The sequence below is a fragment of the Drosophila mauritiana genome, chromosome 3R (assembly GCF_004382145.1).
Source record: "Drosophila mauritiana strain mau12 chromosome 3R, ASM438214v1, whole genome shotgun sequence".
NCBI classification, from domain to species: Eukaryota; Metazoa; Arthropoda; class Insecta; order Diptera; family Drosophilidae; genus Drosophila; species Drosophila mauritiana.
Window position 1 is genome coordinate 3,879,482 of NC_046670.1, and position 25,111 is coordinate 3,904,592.

The window sequence follows — 25,111 nt, forward strand, 5'->3', positions numbered from 1 at the left end:
TTTTTATTTTCTCAATTAGGAAGCTGTTTTTATTATTGTTGTGCGCTGCGTACAGTTAAACAAACTAAACATGGAGCAAACACGGCCACGCCCACTGGTAGAGAGGCGGGGGCGTGAGACACTTATTCATCAGGCGGAAGTTTGCCTGCGTCTCCCATCGCTGTTGTTGTTGTTGTTGCGCCCGATGTTGCTGTTGTTGCATAGCAGACTTGTTAGTTGTTCGTGGGTGTTTGCCGCCTCATGCAAATTGCATAAGTAACGAAAGCCTGGGAAAAAAGCGGGCGAGGAGAGCAGAAAAAGATGGGCAAGGCGAAAAAGCAGAAAGTAAAAAGTAAAAACCGACAAGGAAAATAGTGGCAAACAAAGTTGCTTGCGCCAAACTCCCCCGCACACTCGTATATATTTTTTGAATTTATATTTAACTGTATTACAAGGCAGCGGGTCCCACGGCCCATCCACACACCCATTTACATTCCCAGCCAAAGCCAGCCAACGGAATCGGAAGTTATAGTTATGCCGCTCGCGCGGACGCATTCTGTAAATATATTTTTGCCAGGAACAACAGCAACAAAAGTTTATTTAAAACTTTTGCGGTTAAGCTTGTTACTTGCCAGCTACTTTTCCGAACGCCCTTCGCCCCGAAATGCTAACTCGTTTAGCTCAAGAGTTCCGCCCTAGAAAATATTCGAGCTGCACTTTTCCACAGCTTCCAGTTTCCACAGTGGGCGCCATAAACATTTTCGAGCAGCACGTGTAGCCCATCGGTGGTCATAAAAATTATACAGACTTTGGCTTTGACTTCGCCATTAATGTCAAGAGGTGTCCGACCCGGGCGCTGCTCAATCTCGTCTTAATCAGCTGGCGGATTAACCAACTTTATGCAGCTGCTTAAATTTTCAACATTCTATTTGCTACCCTGGTGTTGGCATCATAAAAATTTTCAATTTCATTTGCCTGGCACAAAGAACAGGTCCAGAGCTAGCAGGAAGAAGCCGGAGGCGGCGGATCCGGGGGCGAAATAGCAAGGAGCAGCGGCAAGTGCAGGATGCTGCTGGCATATCGATGACGGCCACCCCTTACCCGGAAATGGGGGATTCTCCTGCAGAATGGCCAGCAGTCCACCCCGACAGACCGGGCCAATAAAAGTGTCGAAGGCTGCCTGACAAAGCGCTGGCCTGCTTTGTATTTATGATGAGCCATCCGTGCCAAAGTCCCTCGTCGTGCCAATCCCGTGCCTCCTGCGGGTCACAAAGTTCCCTCCTGTCCTAGTCCCCGCCTGCGAAAGGAAACTGGCTTGCACTTCTAATCGGAGGTGACGTCCAAAACGTCTGGCTATTGATGGCTAAAGTCGAACTGCGTATATCAATAACAATTTGTTCCACAAATAAGTCCTTTTTTTAAACAAAGACGTTTGATCATAATTTGAAAGGGAGCAGAGATCCCTGAACTTCAATTAAGATGAAGTACCCTTGTATGATGATAATCATCTGATATTCAAAATCTGTAAAATGTACTCATAGGACATTCTTCTTGCATGTTTTTTAAAAGATTAGCGAGATAGCTATTTGCTGTAATTCCGGTCAGCTTCCTTTCGTAATCTGCGCTTCGCATCACTGATGTCCAAAGCATGTCCTGCAGTTAGAGTTCGTGCGGGTCACAGTGGGATGCCTGCCATGCGAATTGGGAACAGAGGAGTTCCTGCCTCGCCATTGATGGAATTCCAATAAATCCTCCTCTCAGCTGGCTCCTCTTTTCCCCGAGTGTGTGTGTGTGTGTTTTAACCGCTGCAGAAGCAGGAGCTCTTAGTGCCATATTTTTGTTGGGCATTTGAATTTTGAGCTCTGTGGGCTGGTGTTTCTCCTCGCCCGTCTCCATGGGAAATAAATTATGGCTTAATTTAATTTGAGGTGCCTGCCCGGTCACCGCCTGCAACTGTGGCGAAATCTGTCTGTGGTTGCTGGATTTATATGCATGTGAGTGCGGAGGCCTTAGATTAGTTGCCAATTCGCTTCGGTCCCTCTGTGATGCATGGCAGGGGTCGATTTCCAAAAAAATCTCCGTTTCCTTTGTCCAGGGATGCGAGGCAATCGGAGTCTGGGGAGTGGTTAGCAAAGCATGGAAAACCAAGGATTGGCTTAAATCAAGGTTTCTAACCAAATCTATACTTTCTTTCTATATTTTTAAATTTCCCTTTAAAAATTTTCAAAAAAGATATTTTTTACCTCACGGATCAGAATAGCAAGTAAACCATTTTTGGTATTTGAAATTGTTTCTTTCCTGCAATATGATTTCTTTTAAGAAGTACAATAGTAAGCTCATAGGTTCTAATTCACAATTTAATTTTATTTTTGCTTCAAGCAATATCTGTACAATATAGGTATTTGCATTATTTTTGTTCCCGTTTAAGTGCCCAAAGCAACCTTGACAATACGATTGCCAGCATCGTCCACAGTCGTCCTGAGGGCAGTGGACATGGCTCTTTTTCTGGCCACATCCACAACGGCGTACTCCCCGACGATCTCCACCAGACGGGACAGACCATTGCTTAGTGAACAGGAGTTGTGATTTTCGATAACGGAAGACTCAAGGATATATCTCTTCAGTGCGGTGGCCAGCATCTTAAATTGAATTTAAGGTAAAGAAGGAAACATTGAAACAAAAGTGTAAAACCACCATACTGGCAAGTATTTACTTTTAAATTTAATTTCCTGATTTTACTGAAAGTGCATCAGGGCTTTAAACAAAAGTACTTACCCTCATGTACTCGGGATCGATGCCATTCTTGAGATGTGTGGGAAGATTCTCATCCAAGGCCAAGCGGAAGGCTAGATTGCAATCCAGTGTTTGGACCAGCCTTGACATCAGCTTCATCATTGCCATGGCATGCCCATGCAGCTTGCTTAGGTTAATCTTTCCGTCTTTCCTGAAGAAGTTTATGAGATCCTCGTTGCTCGTAAGGAATCTAGGTCGCTCAAATGAGAGGTGAAATAGTAAATCAAATCATTATAGCATACCTGTAGAAATTATCCTTGCCAAATCGGCGCTGAAATGGCTCAATTAAACGCCAGGCATTTCGCAAGGCAGCCTTCTCCACCATTGTGAACTCATTTTCATCAACTTTGTAGCTCAAATCTCGATCTGGTAGCGGTTTTGGGTAAACCGGAAAATTCGCACGGCGAAGCCGATCCTCATCACTTCCGTCCGACTGATTGGTTTGGCTTATGCGGCTTATGTGGGTTAGTTCGCTGATTTGGCTCATTTCCTTGGACTTTTCAGCGGGTTCCCCCGTTACTTAGTTTCTACATATGGACTTTGGGCCTTTCAGACTAATTCTGATAAGCGTAACAAAGCTTACTGCGAGCAAATTACCGTTAAATTGAAAATATTATCAAATCCGCTAAAAAAAACTAATATATATTTAACGATAATTAGTTAGTAAAATATAAATGTCTCATTTTCCTGCTACTTTCGATGTTAACTTTCAATTCGATTCATGAACAGTGTGCAACTACAAGTTTCTTCAGTGTTTTCAACTCTGTTTTGTTGGAGTAAAATAATTAATGTGGTGCTTGTTTAAAAATACGTAAGCGTAGCAGCAAAGTAATTCGAAAATAAAGATATGAAAGCGAAAGTTGGAAGTTGCAAGTTGAGCAGCGGCAGCAACAAACAAACAAGCAAACAACGCATCAACGCAAACAGCATGAAAAGCGCGTGGGGTAAAAAAGTTTTTCGGGCGAAATTTTCTCATTAAGCGCAATGCAGTTTGCCACTCCCTACGCCGCTTACCCCCTCCACTTCCCCTTAGTCCTGCTGGCTAACCGGAAATGCATCAGTGTCAGTTTCGCTGGCTGCGCAATTTCGTTAAGAAGTGCGCAAAGTTGTTAAATTTTACGATTTAATTGCGAAACTATTAAAAATTACGTCGCCTTTCGCTGGGCGCGAGTTGCAGTCGCTGTCGTCGTTGGAGTTGCAGCTGCAGCTGCGGATGTTGCTGCTGCTGCTGCTGCCACAAGCAGCAATGCCGCAAAGTTTTAAGTATCAAAATGGAGCTTAATGGTGCCCCATATTTACAGTGAAAAAATAAAAGAGTACCAAAATTTATAGTGTTTAGACTTATTTTAATTTAATAACTAGCTAAAAGTAATTATTCTTGCATATTGAACATATGCACATAATATAAATTGGTATGTTGGTGAAGTCGGAAAGAGCGAATACTTAAGAACAAAATATATATAATATATAATATAGAATTGAATATAAAAGGTAGTAACACCTTCAAAATATACTAAATTTGTTCAATGTGCAACTGGCTAGAAATGTTTTCAGTGCACTTGAACAGTGACAGACATGGCAGCGTATCTTCTTGGGCACATTGGCGAAATATGCTGCCTACGAAGCTGCCTTTTCCCAAGCCACGGCTCTCCTCGTCAATTTTTCCGCACTTTGTGACCCTCGTAAATATAATTTGAGCAAAGAGTTTATTAAAGTTGCAATTGATAGGGGGTAGTACTTGGAGCCCCTGCCAGTCGCTCGCGTAATAAAATGACAGAATGAAATGGTTAAATTAATGTGCAGCGTAATCAACGTACGCCTGCTAACAGGGACATGATGAAAAAGTTGAAATCTCTGGCCCGACGTCCAAGACAAATTAACTTAATTACTCCAAGCTGACTGCGAGGCTGGCGAATGCCACGCCCCTCAGAACTCACAACTCACCCGCAGCAACCAGCAAAGGTGAAAGTTTCACATGGCACTCAAGGAATGGGAGCCTGCCAACGGGGAAATGGGAATGAAATTATACAAATGATTTAAGCAGAATATTTCTGTAAATTTGTTGCATGTTCATACTAATTTTATTGCAGGCGCATTTTGCACTCAAGTTGTTTGTGCTTGAGAACGAAAGTTTTCCTTTGATAAGATAAGGTAAAGCGAACGTCAACTGAGCCTTGGTTTCTCATCTACTGGGAGTCAAATTTAATTATTCAAGCTTTTATAACATAAGACATGACTTGACACTAAAGGTATTGACATAAATACAGGTGTTATGTATAAGTTCTTTCGATTTAAAAACAAACTGGTTGAACTCTGACTTAGTTCAATGCTCGTTATTGTGCCACACAACTTCCGATAAAATAACATTATTCCTCTTTGCAGCCAAACACACTGATACTCGCCTCTTAATTGGCTTGTACTCCTGTTCATTTTAAATATTTCAATAGATTGCAATTGATATAAAAACCCCGACTGCGGTTAAATTGTATGGCATGGTAGATAAACAATAATTACGCACATTTAAACACACGCAAATTAACTTGAGCGCACACTCACATGACCTACTGGTGCTGTCCAGTTGTTTGGATGGCTATATGGTCTCGGTTGGCTGGATGGTTGGTCGGTTGGTTGGTCGGTTGGTCTGTTCTGGTCATTACAGATTTATCGCAGCATAATGTAGGTGTGCACGATTTATGCCCAGTTTGCTGAGAGCGACAACAGTAACGATGCCAACAAATCACAGTCGGCAGTAACAACAATAATGATGATATGGCACGGCCACCAAGAAACGCAGCAGCCGGAGGAGCAGCAGCAGCAAACACAACCGATGCCACCGCCATCAGGAGGCAACCATGTCCGACCGGAGGCGATGTGCATGTGGGGGTGCTCATTGCCACATATTGTGGTACACGCAGAATAAATTATTATTCTTCTGAGCTTAACAAAGTCGGTACGGTGATAATTATTACGGTTTGTGGGGAATGTAAAACAATTGGAGATATTTAAAGCAAGTTACAGAGGCCAGCATTTTGTTGATAGTTTAAAAATGTTGTTCACATAAACATAATGATTTCAATATAAGTATTAGCTTTTAATTAGAACTTTAAGAACTTTCTTCATTTGGTGCCTACGAACATCATTATTTTACATCCTTAGGAGCATCGACTCGGCTAGTGATCCTGATCATATATACAATATATATATTATTTACAGGATCGGAAACGCATTCTTCTATATTTTACAATGAATATAGTAATCCTTCTTCTCTTCGAGTAGCGAATATATTTATTAAACATAAAAAAATGGACTAATTGCTTCATATTCATAGAATCTTTTCATTTTGATAACTGCCAGGTGATATATATGCGTAGATACGTTCAAGCTATCTTCCTTCTTTGTTTTTAAAAGCATTCCTATATCCTGCACTCTAAAACGAATTGCTAATTATAAGTAATTAACAATAATTAAATATTATATTATTACAATATTTTGATCTGAGTGTGAATTGCCGGAGTTCTGAAGCTATCCGCCCGAACCGTGGCCAAGTCCTGCCTTTTGGGTGAAGTGCTACATGTGTGTGTGTGTGCGGAATATTCCAGTAACGTGGGTGTTGGGGTCAGCTCTTTGCGGAAGCGGAAACGCCCCACAAATCGTGGCCTAATGATCGGGCCTTTATTTAATTAATTGTTGATAACAGCCTCATGCCCAGCGGAAATGCGTCACCCATGGTTGCCAGCCAATCCTCAACTGGTGGTTGCGGTGGCTCGTATGCACATACCAATTCCCCTCGGCGCTAATTTAAATCCACGCCATTCACGGCTGGGTATGGAGATGCTGCTCCAAATCGATCTCACAGCCATTAACGCTGAACATTTCTGAGATTTTTGTTTGCCCGATTTCTCGGCAATTTCACGCCACATGCGATTCAATATGGCCTGGCCCACCCCGCAACCATCCGCATTCACATGCCACACAATGGGATAATTAAAATGCTGGACTGCAGCAACGACGGGGATGCCCGCTTAACTCCATGTGGCGACCTGGAGACGCAGGACTGGCCGGGGTGTCCGAGTGTCATTACAATGCTATTATCAGTTACAATAAAAACGGCCACAACTCAAAAATTTAATTGAAGCCCACGCACGGGGGCGTAATTGTTAACTTTCATTACGTAATATCCGTAACGGGCCCCGGACCACGAACACGGATCCGAATCCGCATCCGTTCTCGAACGCGGTTCCAGTGGCCTTGGCCTCTTGGGGGATTATGGGGTAAAGTGGCGGCAAAAAGCTGAAAAATTGCAATGCTTTCATTACGCATCCCCTTGCATATTTTTGTTCGTATTCCCGGTGCTCTTTATCTCCGCACTTTGCCCTCGCACTTCCACTGGCCGGGCAATTACGCCAGCACGCATATATCAATTAATTACTTTTATGATTCCATAAAACCGATTCGATCCAGAGCACCCAGCACCGCCCGCTTGACCCAGCCGGAGTAATGACAGATGCAAATGTTTGGCCGCTCCACGGATGGATTCGTGGGTCGATAAATTCGACAAAGTAAAAAGTCAGCAAGGTGCAAATGGATTTAACAAAAGGATGCGTGCGGTGCATAGAGTCAGGGACTATAAAAAAATATATCAAAGTTAATAAATATCAGGGCCATTTTAAAATTTGTTTAGCATACTTATAGAAATGGGAATTGATCTGCCTAATCCTAACGTTCTAGCTTAAATATGTAGTTTCTGAGATCTCGACGTTTATACGGACAGATGAACGGACACATGAACGGACAGAGTCAGCTCTACTAGGATATGAGTCTGACCAAGAGTATATATACTATTTACGATGGGAAGCATTTCTATCGACCTCTTAAATCCGCATTGATATGCAAAAACACTCCCTTAAACTCCAACCTCACAATTCGCATTTCACCTACATTTCTTGAGTCCTTAGGGCTGCGAAATGTTATGGATCCAGATATATAAGTTCACTGCATGAATATTTATAATGCAGGGAGCGGGCTTTCACTTCCGACCCGGTCAAAGGAAGTCTCATTTTAATGTATTCCTGCGCACGACTTTCATTTGTCTTCACTTTCGCTTTCGTCATGGAAATGATCCAAACGGACTGCAAATATGCTCCACCGCATTCGGAGTCGGAGAGGAAGTGTAAGGGGTAAGTTGAGGCCAAAATTTTGAAGCACTTTTCCTACCACTTCTTGCAGTTTCACTGCATTTTCACAGCTAACAGTTGGTTGGTTGGTTTGTTGTCTCGAATGTGTAAAGGGCCATTGATATCTGGCCATTTGATATGTGATTTGGACACTATAAGCTAACACAATTTTTTGTTAATTGAATTCAAACAACTGACTTTCGAGTGCTTATGGAAATTGTCAATTTCATTTGAACCTTTTCAAAGAAATTCAATTACTATTGGATTTACACCTAAGATGTGTTGATGTTGCGTGTTGTTCGACTTTGTGGCAATTTGTTTGCTTTAAATTGATATTTGTAATTATTTTTGTTATTCATCAGAGCAAAGTGTTCTGTCTCTGCACTGTTTGCAATTCCCCCGGCAATGCGCAATCGAAATTTAATTAAAATTTAAGCCCTGAGAGGGCGGAGCTTTGTCTGAATATTGCAAACGCTTCAGTAATAATTACGTCAAATCAAGAAATAAAATCATATCTTCGTGAGCAAATCCTTACTTAATTTGGCAGGCTTTATGATTTCTAGCGCTGAAAAATATTCAATTAACAGAATTGCTGCGTCTAAATTTGCTGGCTGGCTACTCCTTGCTACGCTCAACGCCCTGCAATCCATATGTTGAATGTTCCCGATTTGGTGCCCCTGCTCCTCCTGCTCAGTAATGAACGGCTCGGAATAAATAAATATATAAATTCTTCAAGATTATAAATTTTATGCAGTTGTAAACAATTTCAGACATGCGACCGCAGGCTGGGTGGGTGGATATCTCATTCGGGTCGGGGATGGAAGGACGGCTATTCCATGGAAAAAGAGGCGGATGTGCCACAGTTGCATAAAATTGCATACGGAAAACTGAACCACCACAACTTCTGGGGCAACGTCGATGGCTGCGACGACGTTGTGGCTACGGAAGAGTGGAGCAGCTGCGGAGTGGGTGGTGGTGGGCGGTGATGGTGGGTGGACCCGTGGGTGGCGGTGGGCGGCGGTGGGTTGCATCCTTCCTTGGCGGACATTTCGGTTGCGAGGCACGTTTTAAAGGCTTGATTTATGCGCACTAACTTGGATTTTACAGCCCCCCTCTCGCAATGCCCCTCCGCCGGCGAACTCGTCTCATCTGCGGCGGCTGCCACTGTTCTGTGTGTGTTCCTTTATTTTTTGTGTCGCATGGAAAGGATTATTTAGAGTCAGCGGCGGCTTGCAAGAGTCTGAACGATAAGGACGCAGGATGAACGACAATGGCCAGGACAGCGACTTTGGGACGCGAATGGGTTGGCGATGAGGACGAGGATGCCCGTCTGATGACGACAAAAGCGCTGCGATCATCGCAGCAAGACAAGTGTGAGGGATGAAAAATGGAAATGGCGCTGAGGTCCCGCGTGGAAACGAATTCAAGCCGCAAACACCCGTTCCAAGTTCGAATCCAATGAAATCGAACGGAGATGGTCAAAAAATTGATTGCAAGAAATTAATAATAAAATTGTGGTCACACGCTGTGATGGAACAATGTATGGTGTTTATAAGAACAATTGGAATTATTTTTAAATATGCTTTTGGATATCTGTGCAATATAAAATCTAGCAAGCTTCATGAATAAATTGTAAACAATGCTGTTTAAATATTCGAGGCCACACTTTTAAAAGTGGTTAATTCCAATTTCTAGAAAATGGTTAAGAAATCGCAACACACCTTCAAGTGCATGCCCACTGTGCAGCTGTAAAATAGAAGCCAAAAATGTGTGCACAGCATCGCCGCTCTCCACCCTGAAATATCCAGCCACTTTCGCCGCAGATAAAGCTGTCCAGCCAACCGAACGGCTAACCTAGATGGGCCCTTTCACGACGACCCAGCCAAATCCCAAATGCGGCTAAGGAGACATCATAAAGTGCACCTCGACGACAACAGTAACGCAGCAAGCAAACGCAAAGAGTTTTCGGAGTCAGTGCGTTGTGCTTATAAATTTTGACATTTAATGTGCACCTCGGCTGCATTCGCTTCGATAAATAATTCCGGAAACATTCCTTGGCCGTTGGCATCCGGAAAGTGTGTGTGGGAGCCAAATGCCAAATGAACATCCGTTTTGCTCTGCTAAATTTCACCATTGTTGGCAGCAATTTCAGCAGCTCTTGAGAGGATGAGCACGTTCCTGGAAAGCTGCTAACCAAATTCCGGGCAGAGTCAGAGTTGCATAAAAATAAGTAACCACACGTTGGCAGTTTCTCCACTTAAAAACAGTTTTAGCTTTCTAAAGATTGCTTTTCTATTTAAGGCATCGTGCAAAACCCCTTAATCAGAAACAAACTAGTAACCAATTATATCAATCAAATGAAAATGAGTTAAGAGATCTCTTAAATTATTGGTAGTTCATTTTGTACAAAAGTTACATTACAAAAGTCGTATCTTATGATTCAATGTCCCTAAAAATTGCATGTGCTCGATTACCCAACTTATCGTTTGCATTCCATTTATGGAATTTATGGCAAAAACTAACAAACTGAAATAGCTCAAGGCTCGAATGAACCTGTCCAGTTCTCGCTGGCCAAAAGGGAAATTTCGCTTTCGGAAAACGCCCCAGGGCATTTGGCCGCATCTCCTCACTCGGACACTTCCCCTGCGCAAAATATGAAAATTAATTAAAACTTTCGCAAGACACGCACACGGTGAAAGGAGGGAAAAACGAAACAAACAAACAAACGGACAAAGCTAAAAGACACCAGCAGAGTTGGGAAAAAAGTGGAGAAAATTATGATGACCATGATGAAGCTGAAGGTAAGGAAGTGGTCCGGGCAGGAGGCGCATTCAGGAACGAGGAGCTTCCATTGGGGTCAGCGCGTGCGGCAGACGTTGCTGCTATTAATCCATCCAAACTCAAACACACGCACAGAAATTCCCGGACGGGCACAAGTTCATAACGCGAATATAAAAACGCTGCAGGATATCGCTACAACAGACAATTTCCGGGCAACTTAAACTTGAAGACGTCCCCCAGTTCCTTTGCCCACGCATCCGGTTTTGTTTGCCAAGTTTCTGCTTGGCTGGGCCTCAATGCTCTCGGTCAGAGCCAGGACCAGTCGGAACCGGCTCTATCCACGGGCAGCAGCCCGCCTGTATAAATAGTATATAGCTGCTGCCAATGGACGCCGATGAATTCCTGGCCAAGTTGGGTGCACCGAAAAAGAAAAAAAGCGGGTGGTGAAAAATTAAATTATTAAACCAGCGCCGGATGTCCATTGGGCTCAGGACAGGGGCTCAAAGGAATCTGTCGCAGCTGTTAACTATGCTGTTCCCCCGAAAAATCCGCTCAAGTGGTCAACTTCCCGGGATAAAGTCGAGCCTGGGAAAATTTCAAGCCCAGCTTAATTTCCGGTTACAGATAGGATCTTAACGCTTCTCATGAATACTGATCCAGATACTCGATCGATTAAAATGAATACGCTTAGTCTATATGATTATGGCTACACAGTTTCTGGTTAGTGATACTACAAATATAACAACTGGCTGGAGGATTTAAATATTTCACATGGCACTTCATCATAGATAACCTGAGAATAATAAATACGCAAACTGGGCAAACAGTTTGAGGAGAGTAAAAGGAGCAACAGCAAGGACGGGGCCGAGTACGGTACCGACTACGGAAACGACTTCAAAAATATTAACCACTGTTGTTAACCAGATTAAATAAAACACTAACATCTGTAACGAACATGCTTGTACCTATATTTATAGCCCAAACTGTATGAGTACGAATGCAAAAAATTTAAACAACAGACGATACACCGATTACACCAAACTTGACGCCTTTCTTCTCTGAGTTCTTCCACTCGATAATTTATAAGGCATTGACGGTCTCCATTTTAAGCCAATCTGTATACTTTCTTTTAAATAGCTTCAGATTTCTTTTGCAAGCAGTCCACTTTTGCGACAATCTATAGCAAAAGTTTTTGCATTGTATTTTTAATCTGTCCTCATTATCATCTCAGCTATTGATATTTTTTGTATATCCAGTATTGTCTTCTCTCTTCCACGTTTACTCTCTCAGCAGAGCACCAAATTTTAAACATTTCCGCATTTGTTAATCTGAAGTTGGGACCTAAAAACGTTAATTACAAAAAAGTGCGCAAAAGTGCACTTTAAGATTACATTCAAATAAACAAGAATTGAATTACCTACAACACAGTATATATAATATAGTGAAGTTAGGTGAAGTTCATGTTTAAATCTCTAGTTAAACATTAGTGCAGTGGCTCGCTGCAGTTCTCTGATCCACACACTCGAGTAAGCCAAAAAGTATGCTACGAAAATGCAACATTCGTCGATGTTATCAACTAAAAGTGGTTTATGCTTTGTTTGCGTAACATAATCGCATCCACAGAGCCAGACCGCATTCAGAAATTCCTCCCAAGCACATTTAAAAGCTATTCTTGGGAAGTTTCGTAGACTTCATTGCGGAAGATGAGGAGCAGTTTGGCCAAAGAACAGGTAACTATTAAATAGCCTGTCATCCCACACATACATGACAAAGTTGTATGCATAAGCGGCTGGACATGCATGCATGTGCGGGTGTGTGTGCGTGTGTGTGCGGTATCCTTTCAGTGGGGCAGGAGTGCAATAAAGAAATGACAACGGCAGAAGAACAGTAAAAGCTCTTTGTATGCAAATGCAACTCATGTTGGATCTGGATCCACTTACAGGTCCCCCCGCACTACCTTCCGCTCCACCTGTTACCCCATTTTGGCCACGCCTTTCGATGCAGTTCTATGCTGATTTTTTCCCGCCACTCGAGCACTCGAAAAGGCGAGCCAGACCACTCCAGCTGGATGACCACAGAAATTAAATGAAATCTTCTTTATGTTTGCCTGAAGCCTACGGGTAAGTGCTCTCCTGGCCCCAGGACCTTTGTATGTTGCTGTTGTTTGTTTGTTGGTTCTCACAATTTATTGTTATTCGCTATATTTATAGTTTGCCTTCAATATTTCCGCTTAAAAGGCAATGTAGTGAGAAGTGAGCACACTGAAATACATGCAAAGTTTTACTTAAAACAAAAAGTTTAAGACGGTTCGAGAGATGCGGTACAGGTAGCTGCTTTAAAAAGGTGCTCTTTGTAAGATGGCAAGATTGGTTTTTGGATCGTATTGCGTGCAATTGAATATAATATGAAAATATATCATTTGTATTTTAATATTTAACAGATCTAGAGTAACTCAGCTTCAATGCTTAAAGAGATATATAATAACTATGTTCAATTAATGTTCCTATATTCCGAAAAACTCAACTTAGTTTTGATATCATGTTTCAATACGCTTGCAGAGAAAGTTAACCGTCACTTATAACCTTCACTTATCCTGAAGCAAAATCACTGGGTATGGAAGTGCTGCAACGGCACGCACCTGCATTTAAGCATATCTCGGCAGTCTTAAGAACCATTTCGGCTGTGCCACCTGCCTTTTGGTAACACGGACGTGGACACTCACATAACCACATACGCGTGGACCGGGGTCCTGCCACTTGGCTGCTCTTCATGGCTGATTTATGCGCTGCGAGTGCAGCGGCAGCCAAAAGTGCTGCTGCTTCGAGGTAAGAGAATGCTCGAAAAGTGGCTGGCCACGCCCACTTTCGGGGCCCCAGCCTAAGTGGTTTATACTCGGCGAGATTTTGGCCGAAATACCTATAAATTTTAACTCGTTCGTTGTCTAAGTGGGCAAATACAAGTTGCCGCATTCTCATCCGCATCTGCAGCCACATCCACATCCACATCGACATTCGGCATTTTTGCCAACATCCTTCTTCTCCTCTGCTGGAGGTACGACTTGCAGCACTTGTGAAAAGTTTTGCGAAATTGTTGTCTAAAAAGTTTCTCCTGCGGTTTCAGGTTTTCTCTTTTTTGTGTGGGTTTGCGTTAAGCTTAACGCACAAATTATTTGCTCAAGTTGGCCTTGCTGCACTCCTGGCCAAGAAAAAGGACGAAGAAAGGAAAATGTTAAAGGGCCAAGGTGTGGTAAAATATTTAGAGTCAAGCTACTTTAAAAACAAACCTTTTAAATAAATGGCAAATTGTGTTTAACCGAAAAGGCAGAATTAATTTATGCGCCATCAAAGTGGAAATCTGCTGTCCCAGGTCCTTCAACCACTGCGGTCGAGGGCTTAAAAGGAGGAGTGGAAAAAATCTGGCCACATAATCCCTTGTAATTATGCCCGAATCGCTTAATTTTGCAAATCCACCGCGATAATTAACTAAAAGTGTCATTAAGTTTTAAGCAGAAATAAGCAACAATGTGCGACTCGAGTTGGGACTCTAAATCTGTGAAGGAGGGACTCGATGGCTATGGCGATGGCGTTGGGAATGGTCACGGGGATAGCGATGGCGATGGCGACTTTGTCAACAATAACAAGCAACGTAATTACGCTGGATCCAAGACTGGACCCAAAGCCGCCACAAAAACAAAAGCAAGCAAAAGAGAAAGAGAAATTAAGCAAAACATAAAGAGGACGCGGCTAAAGCTGCGAACAATGGCGACTGGCGACAGGGATGCCACCGTGGAGACACCTAAGAAGGTTGGGAGAAAGTGATCCAACAGTGGGATACCCAGTATTCTATTGTTGGTCTTGGTCAATAGAGGAATCAGAAGGCAATTTTAGAACAAAAGCTTATAACATTTAAGTAAATATTCTTAATGATTAAATACTTTACCTTTATAAAACTAATGAAATAACTGTCCAAACTACCCCCTACTATAATCATTCCATCTTACATCATATTCTGCATAAGTGATTTATGGCTATAAAATAAATTATTTTTAGCTAGAAAATAAACACTGTTTTTATAATCAAAAAGCCAAAACCATTGGGCCCATGTAATTCGTCCTATTTAGTTACTACATTTTGATAATCCACCTTAATACGCCGAAGCATAAGTAATGCATTGGTTTTTAAAATCATTCCGCGAGCTTAGTAAGTCTCTTAGTGCCTCGAGTACCCTGTAAAAGGAATGGGGCGAAGTGGGTCGACTTACACTAAACATCCATTTGGGAATTAGCCGGCGAGGCGAAAGCCCCACAAAGCGTGCCACCATTTGCGCCCAGCTGGGATGCACAGTGGCGTATCCGCAGGATGCAGGACTCGCAGGACTCGCAGTACATGCGGACCGATGACCACGCTAAGTGCAGGTTTACACAGGCCAATGATTGTGCGCCCGGCGATTGCGTCGGCGATCCTTATTACAGACCGCGCTAATTCCCATTTGAGATTGTCGCCCCTGCTGAACGACCTCGTCTTCGTCCCCAGCCAACATCCTGCGGGCTGGAAAAGCGCATCGGAATAGTGTGGGTGTGGGTGCGGAGGAGCATTCCGAGGAGCAGCAGGGAGCAAGTGAAGCAACAGCGGAAGCCGAGAACTGCTAAACACGGAAGCACAGCGAGTTGGTGAAAAAATATCTGGAATTGCCGTCTTTGTTTGTCATCCTGCCGGATTTCTGCAGCGGGTGTGGACGGCACGAGGAAACGAGGATACAAACATGGGAAGCAATCAACTGAATTTTACAGTGCATTGGAAGACACACTGCCCGAGGCACGTATCATTGACCCAGTGGATGGCACAGGATAATAAATAAAGTCAACAGATGTTTGCTATTGGGAAAGGTGATGGGGAATATGGAAAGGGTACTACAAGGTATAGAGCTCGAAATAAAGCGAATTACCTTCAAAAATTTATGATAATTGAACTTCTTAATGATAAAAGATTGGAAATATCTGCAGAATAAACCGATGAAAATATTAGTAGTGGTACTGTATAGTTTATACTTTACTAATGGGACCAATCCTTTCTTTCAATAGGTCACTATCAAACCATTCAAGGTAACTTAATTTCAGATAAGTTCTTGCTTAAAATGAAATACATTACAAATCATTCAAGTTTATTCTAAATAAAAAACAGGAACATTATAGAAACAACATTATTTCCCATGAGCAGACGGTAATGCATAGTGTATCAAATGGTTGCCTAGCAGGAAATGTAAAACGACCATCTAGTGAAACATTTACGGCCCAGCTTGCTCCATTGCCATGGATACTTTGCAGCACTTTCGGGACAGCTTAGGGAAGCCATTAAACTTACTTAAAGCATTTTGAAAAGCTAACAAACGTCAACGTCAGTCGCAGCCCTCGGAGCTGCAAGTCCGAGACCAAATCCAAGAGTCCAAGTCCGAGTCGGAGCTGTCAGAGTGGGGCAGTTGCAGTGCAGTGCCGAGAAGGACTGTAAATAAGTAACAAGGATATCCAATTATTCCTTCACCACAGCCCACTGGCTGGCAAAGTGGCCGGATCGCAGAGCAGAGGGCTGCCGGCAGGGTATATAAGTACATAAATGCCCGGGCCTTCAGCAAGGAGCAACGATTAAAATGCTAGGGTCCTGGCCCAAAGGCTTTCATAAATTTGCACATAATAAAACGAAATCTTTGCCTAAACTTGGCCTATTAATGTTGGTACACCACACGCACACACCCACACACTCGCACTCACATGTCGGTTTGCTCTGCGATGGACAGAAAAGGACACAAACTCAGAGACAGGGACAGACAGACAGACAGAGGGAGAGAGAGGGAGAGCGAGACGGACAAAGTTTATATTCAATTCCCAGGCTAAAATGCGAAAATGCCTAGAAATCCATTTACGTAAATTCTCTATTTAGCATGCATTCGGGGCATTTTCATTGTTTTTTATACTCTGTATTTCGCATCCTCCAGGCTCCACATTTTCCCCTTCTGTCATCGAATTTCAAAGCTAAGCTGTAGTTTATTTTGATGGGCTTTCGCTCTGGCACCCGGCTTGCTCCTTTTGCTGACCCGTTTGTGTGTCCTGCGGCACTTTCTTTGGTTACAGCCCCATCGCTCCCTTGCTGTTATTTTCTTTTTTCCCACACGAATATTATCGAATTTCGATTGTCTTAGGAGACCCAAGAGTCTGGCCTTCAAGTCCCCCATGAAAATGGAGAAAAAATGAAATTATGCGCATTGAGTTGTTCGGCAGACCCAAAACAAAGGTGATGCTAAGATATATATATAGTCATATGTATGTATTTATATATAGAGCTGCTTGTGTGGGTCCTACCAGATTTGTTTATAGCTTTGTATGAAAGCAAACCCCAAGAATGGATTCCTAAGCTCAATAGTTCGAGCTCCTCGAGAAACACCGTATTGATATTAAGGTAGGTAACGAGTTTCCGGAAATTTATTTTTGAAGGATTAAAGTTTTACTTGCATTTGCGAGTTGAATCCACTGCCAAGTGCTTCCTCCATTGGCTTTCGGGTCATTACTTGACTTCTTGTCCCGGAGTTCGCCAACAACTTGAAGTCAGCTTAAAACTTGAGAGCTAACACACACACACACACACACACACTTATGGATAAGTCCTCGGTGTGAGTGTGTCAGAGTTTGCCACTGTAACTATGTCATTGCGGTTTCCTTAATTCATTTTGTTTGTAGGCGGCGCGACATTGTCACTGTCATCGTCATAGCCATCCCCATTCCCATCCCCATCGCCATCGTCATTGCCAGTGGAAACCGCAGTCCACTGAATGCTGAAACACCGCCGGCGAAGGAGACGGGAATATAGTCAGCGAAAGAGATGGCAGCATAACTATACAACAAGGCACTTAAAAAGGCTAAGGTAGATAAGCTATAAATAAGTTAAATATATAAGTTGTTCTACAATTCAATGAAGCCAGGAGAGACTTACATTTTATTTTTATTTTGCCTTTATACTTAGGGTTTTTTTTTAAGTGTACCAAGTGATTGAGCCAGACGAAAAGCCTTCACCAGCTGTTGTTCTCGGCGTTGTTTTTAGTTGAATGGCAGCGCTAAGCGGATTAACGCTGTTATTTTAAGTTCAACAAACGAAACGAAGAATAAATTAATGAGTTTCCACTGTGGTCGAGCAGACGGCATTCGGCCCACCAAATGGGTTTAACAGCATAAAGCCAAAAGCCCAAACGCACACACAAAGCTGCAGGACTTCCTTCCCCTATCGAAATGTGTGGGTTCATGTACCAAGTCCCAGCCATTAAGGGCACTCCCCGAAAACTGTAATCTTACCGTGATGCCCTGTGTTTGATATACCCTAGAATGCTGGTTATAAGAATCGATTTTGTAAATGTAAAATTTTGTAAATACAGATAAATAGGATTACTTTTCAACTATCAATATAAAGAATCTCTAATTTTGTTAAGATGCAAATTCCAAAACTAGGATGCTATCACCAGAAAATACTTTTGTAATAATGAAAATTTAAGGAAACTTAAAGTAAGGGTACCCAAATATGCAACTTAAAAATCTCACCTGACCAAATCGTAAGCTCTGTCATTTTATTTTTTGAAAGTGGCTTCTTTGCCCCGTTTTTTCTAGTATTTACTTTTGTATTTTTAATTGTTATAGTTTTTGCATTGATTGTTCGTTTGCAGCGAGTGCATGGGAATGTGCCGGACACTGAAATTGTAATTAGTTCAAAATTTATGCGGACCCACTTCCGCATTTTTCCCCATCGAGGATCACGTCCGTACTCTGAGTTTTTTTTTATGTTTGCGTTGCCGTTGCCATGTCCTGGCAATTATTATTGGTGTGCATGTTTTTTTGTTCTCATTTTTCCTTTGTTTGCTTTTTTTTATGAAAATTCTATGAATTTCCAATCCCAAATCGGATTACGGCATTAGCCGGACTCAGTGCGCTGAGAGGCACCGCGTAAAAAATAGCAATTGTAAGGGCAACAAAAGAAAACAAAACTTTCGAAGGGCTGAAGGTCGCGGCAGGGCCAAAAAATGTGCTGGCCATGCCGGGACACAAAAAATTGCCAATAATTTGAACTTTTATCATAATGATATGCAACTAAGCCGTCAATGAAAAGATATACACAGGCGTTTAGCTGGCTCGATGTCGAGAGCAAAAAAGTTTGGCACGAAAAGGAAAAAAAAACGGGGAAAATGGCAAAGGGTTGCAAAATTGAGCTGCGATGCAATTAAGCAGTTTCCGACAAATTGCCATCCAATATTTCTGGCCAGGACAAGGCGCTGGTCCCCGAGTCCCCGAGCCCACTTCATCGTCGCCCCTCCTGCCAGGATGCATCCGCCAGTTCATCCGCTCCGAGCTTTGACGAGCACAGCCAAGCGGATAATGGAAAGCGCTCCGTCTTTGACGGCTCCTGACTTTGAGCTGCACTCAGATGCGAGCTCTACTTAGTCGCTCTAACTTGGCCGACATTTTTGCATCGCATTGAAAAATTCGCCACAAAATAGCGGGTAATTAGCCAAAGTTCTGAGCTCTGGTAATTAATTCGGGGCAGTTCGCTTGTTAGTCAGTGAAATTGATAATTAGCATATTGAATGCTGTAATTATTATCGATTTTTAGGATTTGAAAGACAAGTAAGAAAGTTAACTTTTGGATTTACAGTAAATTTATTACAATTTGGTTAAAGGATGGGTGATGGACTAACGCTATCTTAATACCTTCAAAACTGAAAAATATTTCTGAAAATTAAATTTCTGATAAAAAAACATAATGTAAGAATTCTAAAAGAGATTAGTTAAAGTTTTCTGATAATAACTAATAATATTTCTCTTTTTCTATTAAACAAATTTAAAAACTCATTAAAGACTCTTAACCCTCCTCCTTTAAAGTGGACATGTTACTCAGTGAATTTTTTCAAAAAAAAAATTCTGAAGTAGAAAAACACACAGTTTTTCAGCCACTGCTTGAGATACAATTGACAAACGCTATTGCCTTTTAACCGGATTTGTTTGTGTTTCCCTTCTCAATTTGCCACAAAGTAGTTGCCACCCGGTATAGTGAAAGGACGAGTGTGAGGACGAAGGCACAGGACGAAAAAGTTGCGGAGATGAAATTTACTTTAACGAACTCAAATTCCGTGAACCTTTGAGATGGCCAGAAATTAACTCAGTCGCTTACACTGTCACAGAGAAAGTCAAAGCCAAAAGCCGGTGCAGAAATGCAGCAAAAAATACTTGGCTTTGATTCCTTGGCCTCCTGTCTGTGTCCCTTTGCTTCGGTTCGTTTTCCTTGTGTTTTATCTTGCCGGCTCTTCCATGGCATTCATTATGCCAGGACCCGCCCGCCCCGTCCTTCATCTTCCTGCACCTAGTGGCCCCTCGATTCGCCTTCATTTATCACAGTTTGTGCGCATTTGTCGAGTCGCCTTATCCCGAGTGGGTGGCCTAACTTCCGCTGCCGCTTTGACAGCCCCCAGATCCCCGGGGAAAAGCCCGAGACAAAACGGACATTTCTCTGGGGGAGAGTGGAGAAAGTGGCAGTGGCAGTGGCAGTGGCGAGTGAGTGAGGCAAGTTGTCAAAGGGAACGCTTGGCGGAAAAATGTCTTTTAATTAGTGTTTAATTGAATTGCAAACTGGAATTTTAATCGAAAATTGCAGCGGGTCGACTTTTCCGCCCCGTTTGGCCCCAAAGTTTGCATTGTCCACTGAGCTAAATGGTTTGTTTGCTTTGCCAACTCGGCTTGGTCATTGATAGCCCAAAAGTCACTTGTCGCCATCACCAAGGATTGTCAATGGACTGCGGTTAGATTTCCGAGATACAATTTGGAAATTGGGGTTTCTTAGGTGTATTCTAGGTGATGAGAGCCATGCTTAAGCTATATTTAAACGTTTGCTTCTGTGGGAGTAGAGTCAAGATGATTAAGTTGAAATATAATGATCATTGGAAGTGTTGCAAGGACCTACAAATTATTATTCAAATTTAAGAAAATGAAACATAGGAGAAAAATAATCAAACGATATTTAGAAATATTAACTACACCTTTAAAAGCATAGGTATCGAGTCCCATAAGCTCTACCTTACTCATCTGTCCTCTAAATTGCTGAGCACCATATGCCCACCCGGGTTAATTGATTATAATTACATACATGTCCTAATGCAATTCATCAAACGCGCATTGTCCCCGGATCTCCAGACCGACTGCCACTCCTCCAGGTCGGCTGGTCTCCACCTCCCTGGTTCTCAGGTTCCACGGTTCTCCTGGCCTCCGGCGGAACGCCCTGCACGCCTTTGACGACAATAATGAGCGTAATGATGCTGCCGGGGCTGCAGGCCATGCGGATGCTGCTGTTAATGCCACAATAAAGACCGCAGCATGGATGCCGATGGCCGGAGGAGCGCTAGCTCGGTTGAGGCTCAGGCTCACGTACAAATTGCATGATTACTATCAGGGATAATTAATGTTGATGCCAGCGAGACTCAAACATGTTGGCCGACGGCCGACGACGGAGGGCGGACTGTTCAACAAAAGGCCAACTGGGAGGGCCAGGAGTTCTGGCCAACTCAAGTCCCGAGGCCACATGCTGGCTTAGACCGTTGATATGGGGTTTCCAGACTGGAAGTTGTCAACTGCAGCCAGGCGAGTCGATCAAGCCAACCCGTTTTCCGTAGTTTAAATGAAACTAGAAGTTGCTGTGACTTAACTATGGTGTCGAGTGCAGATTTTTGAGGATTTGGTGGGTAACTAAGCCGCCCGCTGGCAGCAATTAATGTAAATCAATTCGAATCACATAATGCCACTGCATAAATGCCAAATCATGGCAAATACGTGAGCATTCAGTGGCTTAGCCGTGTCCCAAATACTTGCAAATGCCAATTGAATCGGGCAAATTATCAGATGAAGAGGGCGGGCGGAAAAGCCAGAGCACATTACACACAATTCTCAAATTGTTTGGCCTGAACACCGCACAAAACCGTACGTAATGTAATCAAACGTATTGAAGTTAATGAGCTACTTAACCGACTTCCACTTCCGACAGGCACTGCAATCCCATCCACTGTGGAATGTGCGGCTGTGGTGAATCATATAATTATGAGATGCCTTCAACTGGGTCGAGGACCCCAGCCGACCACAAATGCCCGCAGTGAAGGTGAGCTTGGGCCACTATAAGCCACAGTAAGAGTTATCGCTTTAATTCAGATGCCGCTGGTCAAAAGCAATATTTAGAATTGGCATTTTAAGGCCTAAATAAAAAGTATCGCTCAATGTTTAGACTAGGGCTGGGACTATAGCATTCGAAAAAAGGGAACTATTCAGTAAACACTTGTTCAAGACCACCAATATCATGTTTAATTCATTTTAAGATGCAGGTTAATACAATGGGCCATAAGATTTTTGTCCTCCTTTGATGGAAATAACCAACCTAAGAACTCCACTAAAATTGGCTGCTGTTCCACGACAGTAGAATAGTCCTCGTAGGAAATGACTCCGTCCTTGTCCAGATCAAACTTCTTCATGAGGAACTCGGTCATGTCCTAAAGAATCAGATGGTTAATTAGTAATATCCATCCAGTTGTTTTAATTACCACTTCAAGTGAAGAGTAATTATTTTTACTTACCGCCTTAAGTTCGTTAAGTTCATCTTCGTCTTCGCCGTAAAAAAATTTTTCACAAGCCGTGCCAACTTGCTCGCGATCAATAACGCCAGTGCCTTTGGTATCATAGACCTGTGGGAAAACGTCTCAAAGTATTTTCGATACAAATTTACTTAAGGATACCAGGACTGACCTCGAAGGCAAATCGCATTCGCACTTGAATGTCATTGGTTGTGTAGAGATGGAAGAGGTGAATCCAGGCCCTGGGACTGACATACTTCGTATCCTTTGTGATGGCGAGCAGAGTGCGTTCGATCACCTGGACACTGGCCACGTTGAAGAGCACCAAGAAGATCTGATAGAACTGCTTCTTGGTCATCTGCTTGCACTGCGGTCCGTTGGCCTTTGAGAACTTGTAATAAACGACGAGCAAACAGGTGATGTCCGTCTGGGACAACTCCGAAGTTAGGGTTAACTCCTTGATCAAACTCCCATAGAGCGCTGCAAACCGACTGTTCTCCATGCTATCTATGGTGGCGTCTAGGTTTTCCATAGCTTAATTCTTTTTTTTTTGGTTTTTTATATATTTGTAATGGTTGTTTTTTTTTTTGGTACTTTTGCTTTTATTGAAACTTTTTATTTTTGTGTGTTTTCTTTTTTAATTTTTTTTGTATTTTGTGTTATGTTGTGGTTGAATAATAATAATGAATTTTGAATAACAATGCTTGATATAGCTTTCAAGTACAAAATCAAAGGCTTCCTGCTTCGCTTTTGTTTGGGCTTTTGGCTATTGGAATAATATAAGTATCCAACACGGCTCATCGCGCGTCCTTATAGTCCTTCTTTACTCATACAGTATCCCCTAATGTGTAAATATCCACTTGATCAGAAACCCTTGCAGAATATGAACATAGAGATTTTGGAGAGCTAATGATGCATCCGTACTTTGGCTAGTTCAAATAGAGTCGCCCACTCTATCGCCTTATATATACACCAAGTTAAAAAAAAACCAATCGCAAGTCATTTTAAGACAACTCACGCGAAACATTTGCTTTATTTTCAATGTGTTGGTGGAAATTTGATATATCATGCTTATAAAAATTATGAATTTTTAATCATACAAAAATTTTGAGCAACTACTTTTGCGGCATCCATTTGGTCCTCATTCATTGTGATCAAGCTTAATCAAATGACAAGCCTATTTTGCGTCTGGGTTACAATAATTGAGCATGGAGTCCATGTTGATAACATGGGCCATGAGATCCCTTTCTTCGTTCGATGGAAATAGCCAGCCCAAGAACTCAACCAAAACGGGCTGTTGGGAAACAACCGAGGAGTAGTCCTCAAACGAAATGACTCCATCCTTGTCCACATCAAACTTCTTCATAATAAATTCAGTCATGTCCTGTGTAAATTGTAAATTGTAATAAATTATTTTAAATTTATAAACAAGCTTACCGCTCTGAGCTCAATTAGTTCATCCTCGTCGTCGCCTTCGTGGAAGAATTTCTCGCATGCCACGCCCACCTGCTCGCGATCGATAACTCCGGTGTTTTTGGTGTCATAAACCTAATAAAAAAAACCCTATTAGCATTCTAAAAGTGCTTAAACAATCCACTACCCACTTCGAAGGCAAACTTCATACGGCGCTCCAGATCCTCTGTGGTATACAGCTCAAAGAGATCAACCCAGGCACTGGGACTTACGTACTTGGTATCCTTGGTGATGGCCAGAAGGGAGCGTTCAATCACCTGAACATTGGCCACGTTGAAGAGCACCAAGTAGATCTGGTAGAACTGATTCTTCTTCATCTGCTTGGCTGCAGGTCCGTTGAACCTGACGAACTTGTAGTAAACGCAAAGCAAACAGGTGATGTCCAAGGTGGACATTTTCGAGGTTGCAGCGATCTCCTTGATCAATCCGCCGTACAATGCCGAGAACTTGCTGTTCTCGGTGCTATCGACAGTGGAATCTAGGTTTTCCATGGTTCACGTAAGCTCACGGTGATCTACTCTTTACTTTGTTTTACTACTGGATATATGATATTGTTTGATGATCGATCGAGGAGTTATAATGATTTAATGGATATGTCTAGTGCAGTTGGCATATGTTTCCTTCGCCTGCTTTTCTTTAATTTGAAAATGTATATGGTTGTCCTCTTTAAGCGTTTTATGAGAATTAAAATGTTTCCAATTTCGTTTCCGCGCCATTTGTCTTGCTTAACAAATTTATGCCGTAAGTCTCTTCCAAACACCGTAAGAAAAATATATCAATCAAAAGTCCATACCAAAATCCAGCCCAACTCGGCTGTAAATCCGCCAACACTTGGCGATGTCAACTGTGGAGACATTAAGGAGCGTGAATCCTTGCCGCCCTCTCTCCTTCCTCTTTCCTCATCCCCACTTATTTTATTGTTATTATGCCGTGTCGAGCGGCTCAGCCGCCTCCTCATTTTTTTGGTATTTCGGTGGGCGTGGCACGTGTGAGTGTGTGTATGTTCCGAAGGGGGCATACAATTACACAACAAAGGGAAGGAGATTCCGAACATTTGTTACCCCAAACAAAATGGCTACACAGCCATTTCCGCCGAATTTCCACATGGAAGGCTTTACACCCATCTCGGCGCTTTTGTTTGGATTATTATATTCGCGTTTCTCATGCGCACAGCTTTCAGCTTTTGCCTCAGCCTTTGTGTGTTTCATCAGGCGGGTTTGTTTCAAATATTTATTCGAAATGGGGGACAGATGTAGTCCATGTAGCGTGGCTGA

General features: G+C 42.6%; 3 protein-coding genes across 3 annotated transcripts; all 3 read right to left on the minus strand.

Annotated features, from left to right (window-relative positions):
• Window positions 1–2,338: 2,338 nt before the first annotated feature.
• LOC117144193 lies at window positions 2,339–3,338 on the minus strand. The gene is made up of 3 exons (XM_033309241.1): window positions 3,015–3,338; window positions 2,755–2,962; window positions 2,339–2,618 (listed from the first exon to the last, which is right to left on the minus strand). Exons 1-3 carry the CDS (start codon window positions 3,257–3,259, stop codon window positions 2,403–2,405), a joined length of 669 nt encoding a protein of 222 aa, XP_033165132.1. The 5' UTR covers window positions 3,260–3,338; the 3' UTR covers window positions 2,339–2,402.
• Window positions 3,339–22,073: 18,735 nt separating this feature from the next.
• On the minus strand, window positions 22,074–22,942 carry LOC117144271 (guanylyl cyclase-activating protein 1). Its single transcript, XM_033309372.1, has 3 exons — window positions 22,537–22,942; window positions 22,368–22,475; window positions 22,074–22,283 (listed from the first exon to the last, which is right to left on the minus strand). Exons 1-3 carry the CDS (start codon window positions 22,894–22,896, stop codon window positions 22,098–22,100), a joined length of 654 nt encoding a protein of 217 aa, XP_033165263.1. The 5' UTR covers window positions 22,897–22,942; the 3' UTR covers window positions 22,074–22,097.
• Window positions 22,943–23,363: 421 nt separating this feature from the next.
• Window positions 23,364–24,424, minus strand: LOC117143990. Its single transcript, XM_033308933.1, has 3 exons — window positions 23,969–24,424; window positions 23,802–23,912; window positions 23,364–23,748 (listed from the first exon to the last, which is right to left on the minus strand). The coding sequence occupies exons 1-3, from the start codon at window positions 24,326–24,328 to the stop codon at window positions 23,542–23,544; spliced, it is 678 nt and encodes a 225-aa protein (XP_033164824.1). The 5' UTR covers window positions 24,329–24,424; the 3' UTR covers window positions 23,364–23,541.
• Between the last annotated feature and the right edge of the window lie 687 nt (window positions 24,425–25,111).

What these genes read in the sequence shown, in the direction of transcription:
- LOC117144271 (XM_033309372.1), bottom strand. Translation starts at nt 22,896, where the DNA reads ATGGAAAACCTAGACGCCACCATAGATAGCATGGAGAACAGTCGGTTT. An exon ending in GAATGCGATTTGCCTTCGAG is followed by an intron (nt 22,476 to 22,536) that starts GTCAGTCCTGGT and finishes GTTTTCCCACAG; the next exon opens with GTCTATGATACCAAAGGCAC. An exon ending in AACTTAACGAACTTAAGGCG is followed by an intron (nt 22,284 to 22,367) that starts GTAAGTAAAAAT and finishes CTGATTCTTTAG; the next exon opens with GACATGACCGAGTTCCTCAT.
- LOC117143990 (XM_033308933.1), bottom strand. Translation starts at nt 24,328, where the DNA reads ATGGAAAACCTAGATTCCACTGTCGATAGCACCGAGAACAGCAAGTTC. An exon ending in GTATGAAGTTTGCCTTCGAA is followed by an intron (nt 23,913 to 23,968) that starts GTGGGTAGTGGA and finishes TTTTTTTATTAG; the next exon opens with GTTTATGACACCAAAAACAC. An exon ending in AACTAATTGAGCTCAGAGCG is followed by an intron (nt 23,749 to 23,801) that starts GTAAGCTTGTTT and finishes CAATTTACACAG; the next exon opens with GACATGACTGAATTTATTAT.
- LOC117144193 (XM_033309241.1), bottom strand. Translation starts at nt 3,259, where the DNA reads ATGAGCCAAATCAGCGAACTAACCCACATAAGCCGCATAAGCCAAACC. An exon ending in GGCAAGGATAATTTCTACAG is followed by an intron (nt 2,963 to 3,014) that starts GTATGCTATAAT and finishes TGAGCGACCTAG; the next exon opens with ATTCCTTACGAGCAACGAGG. An exon ending in TCGATCCCGAGTACATGAGG is followed by an intron (nt 2,619 to 2,754) that starts GTAAGTACTTTT and finishes ATTCAATTTAAG; the next exon opens with ATGCTGGCCACCGCACTGAA.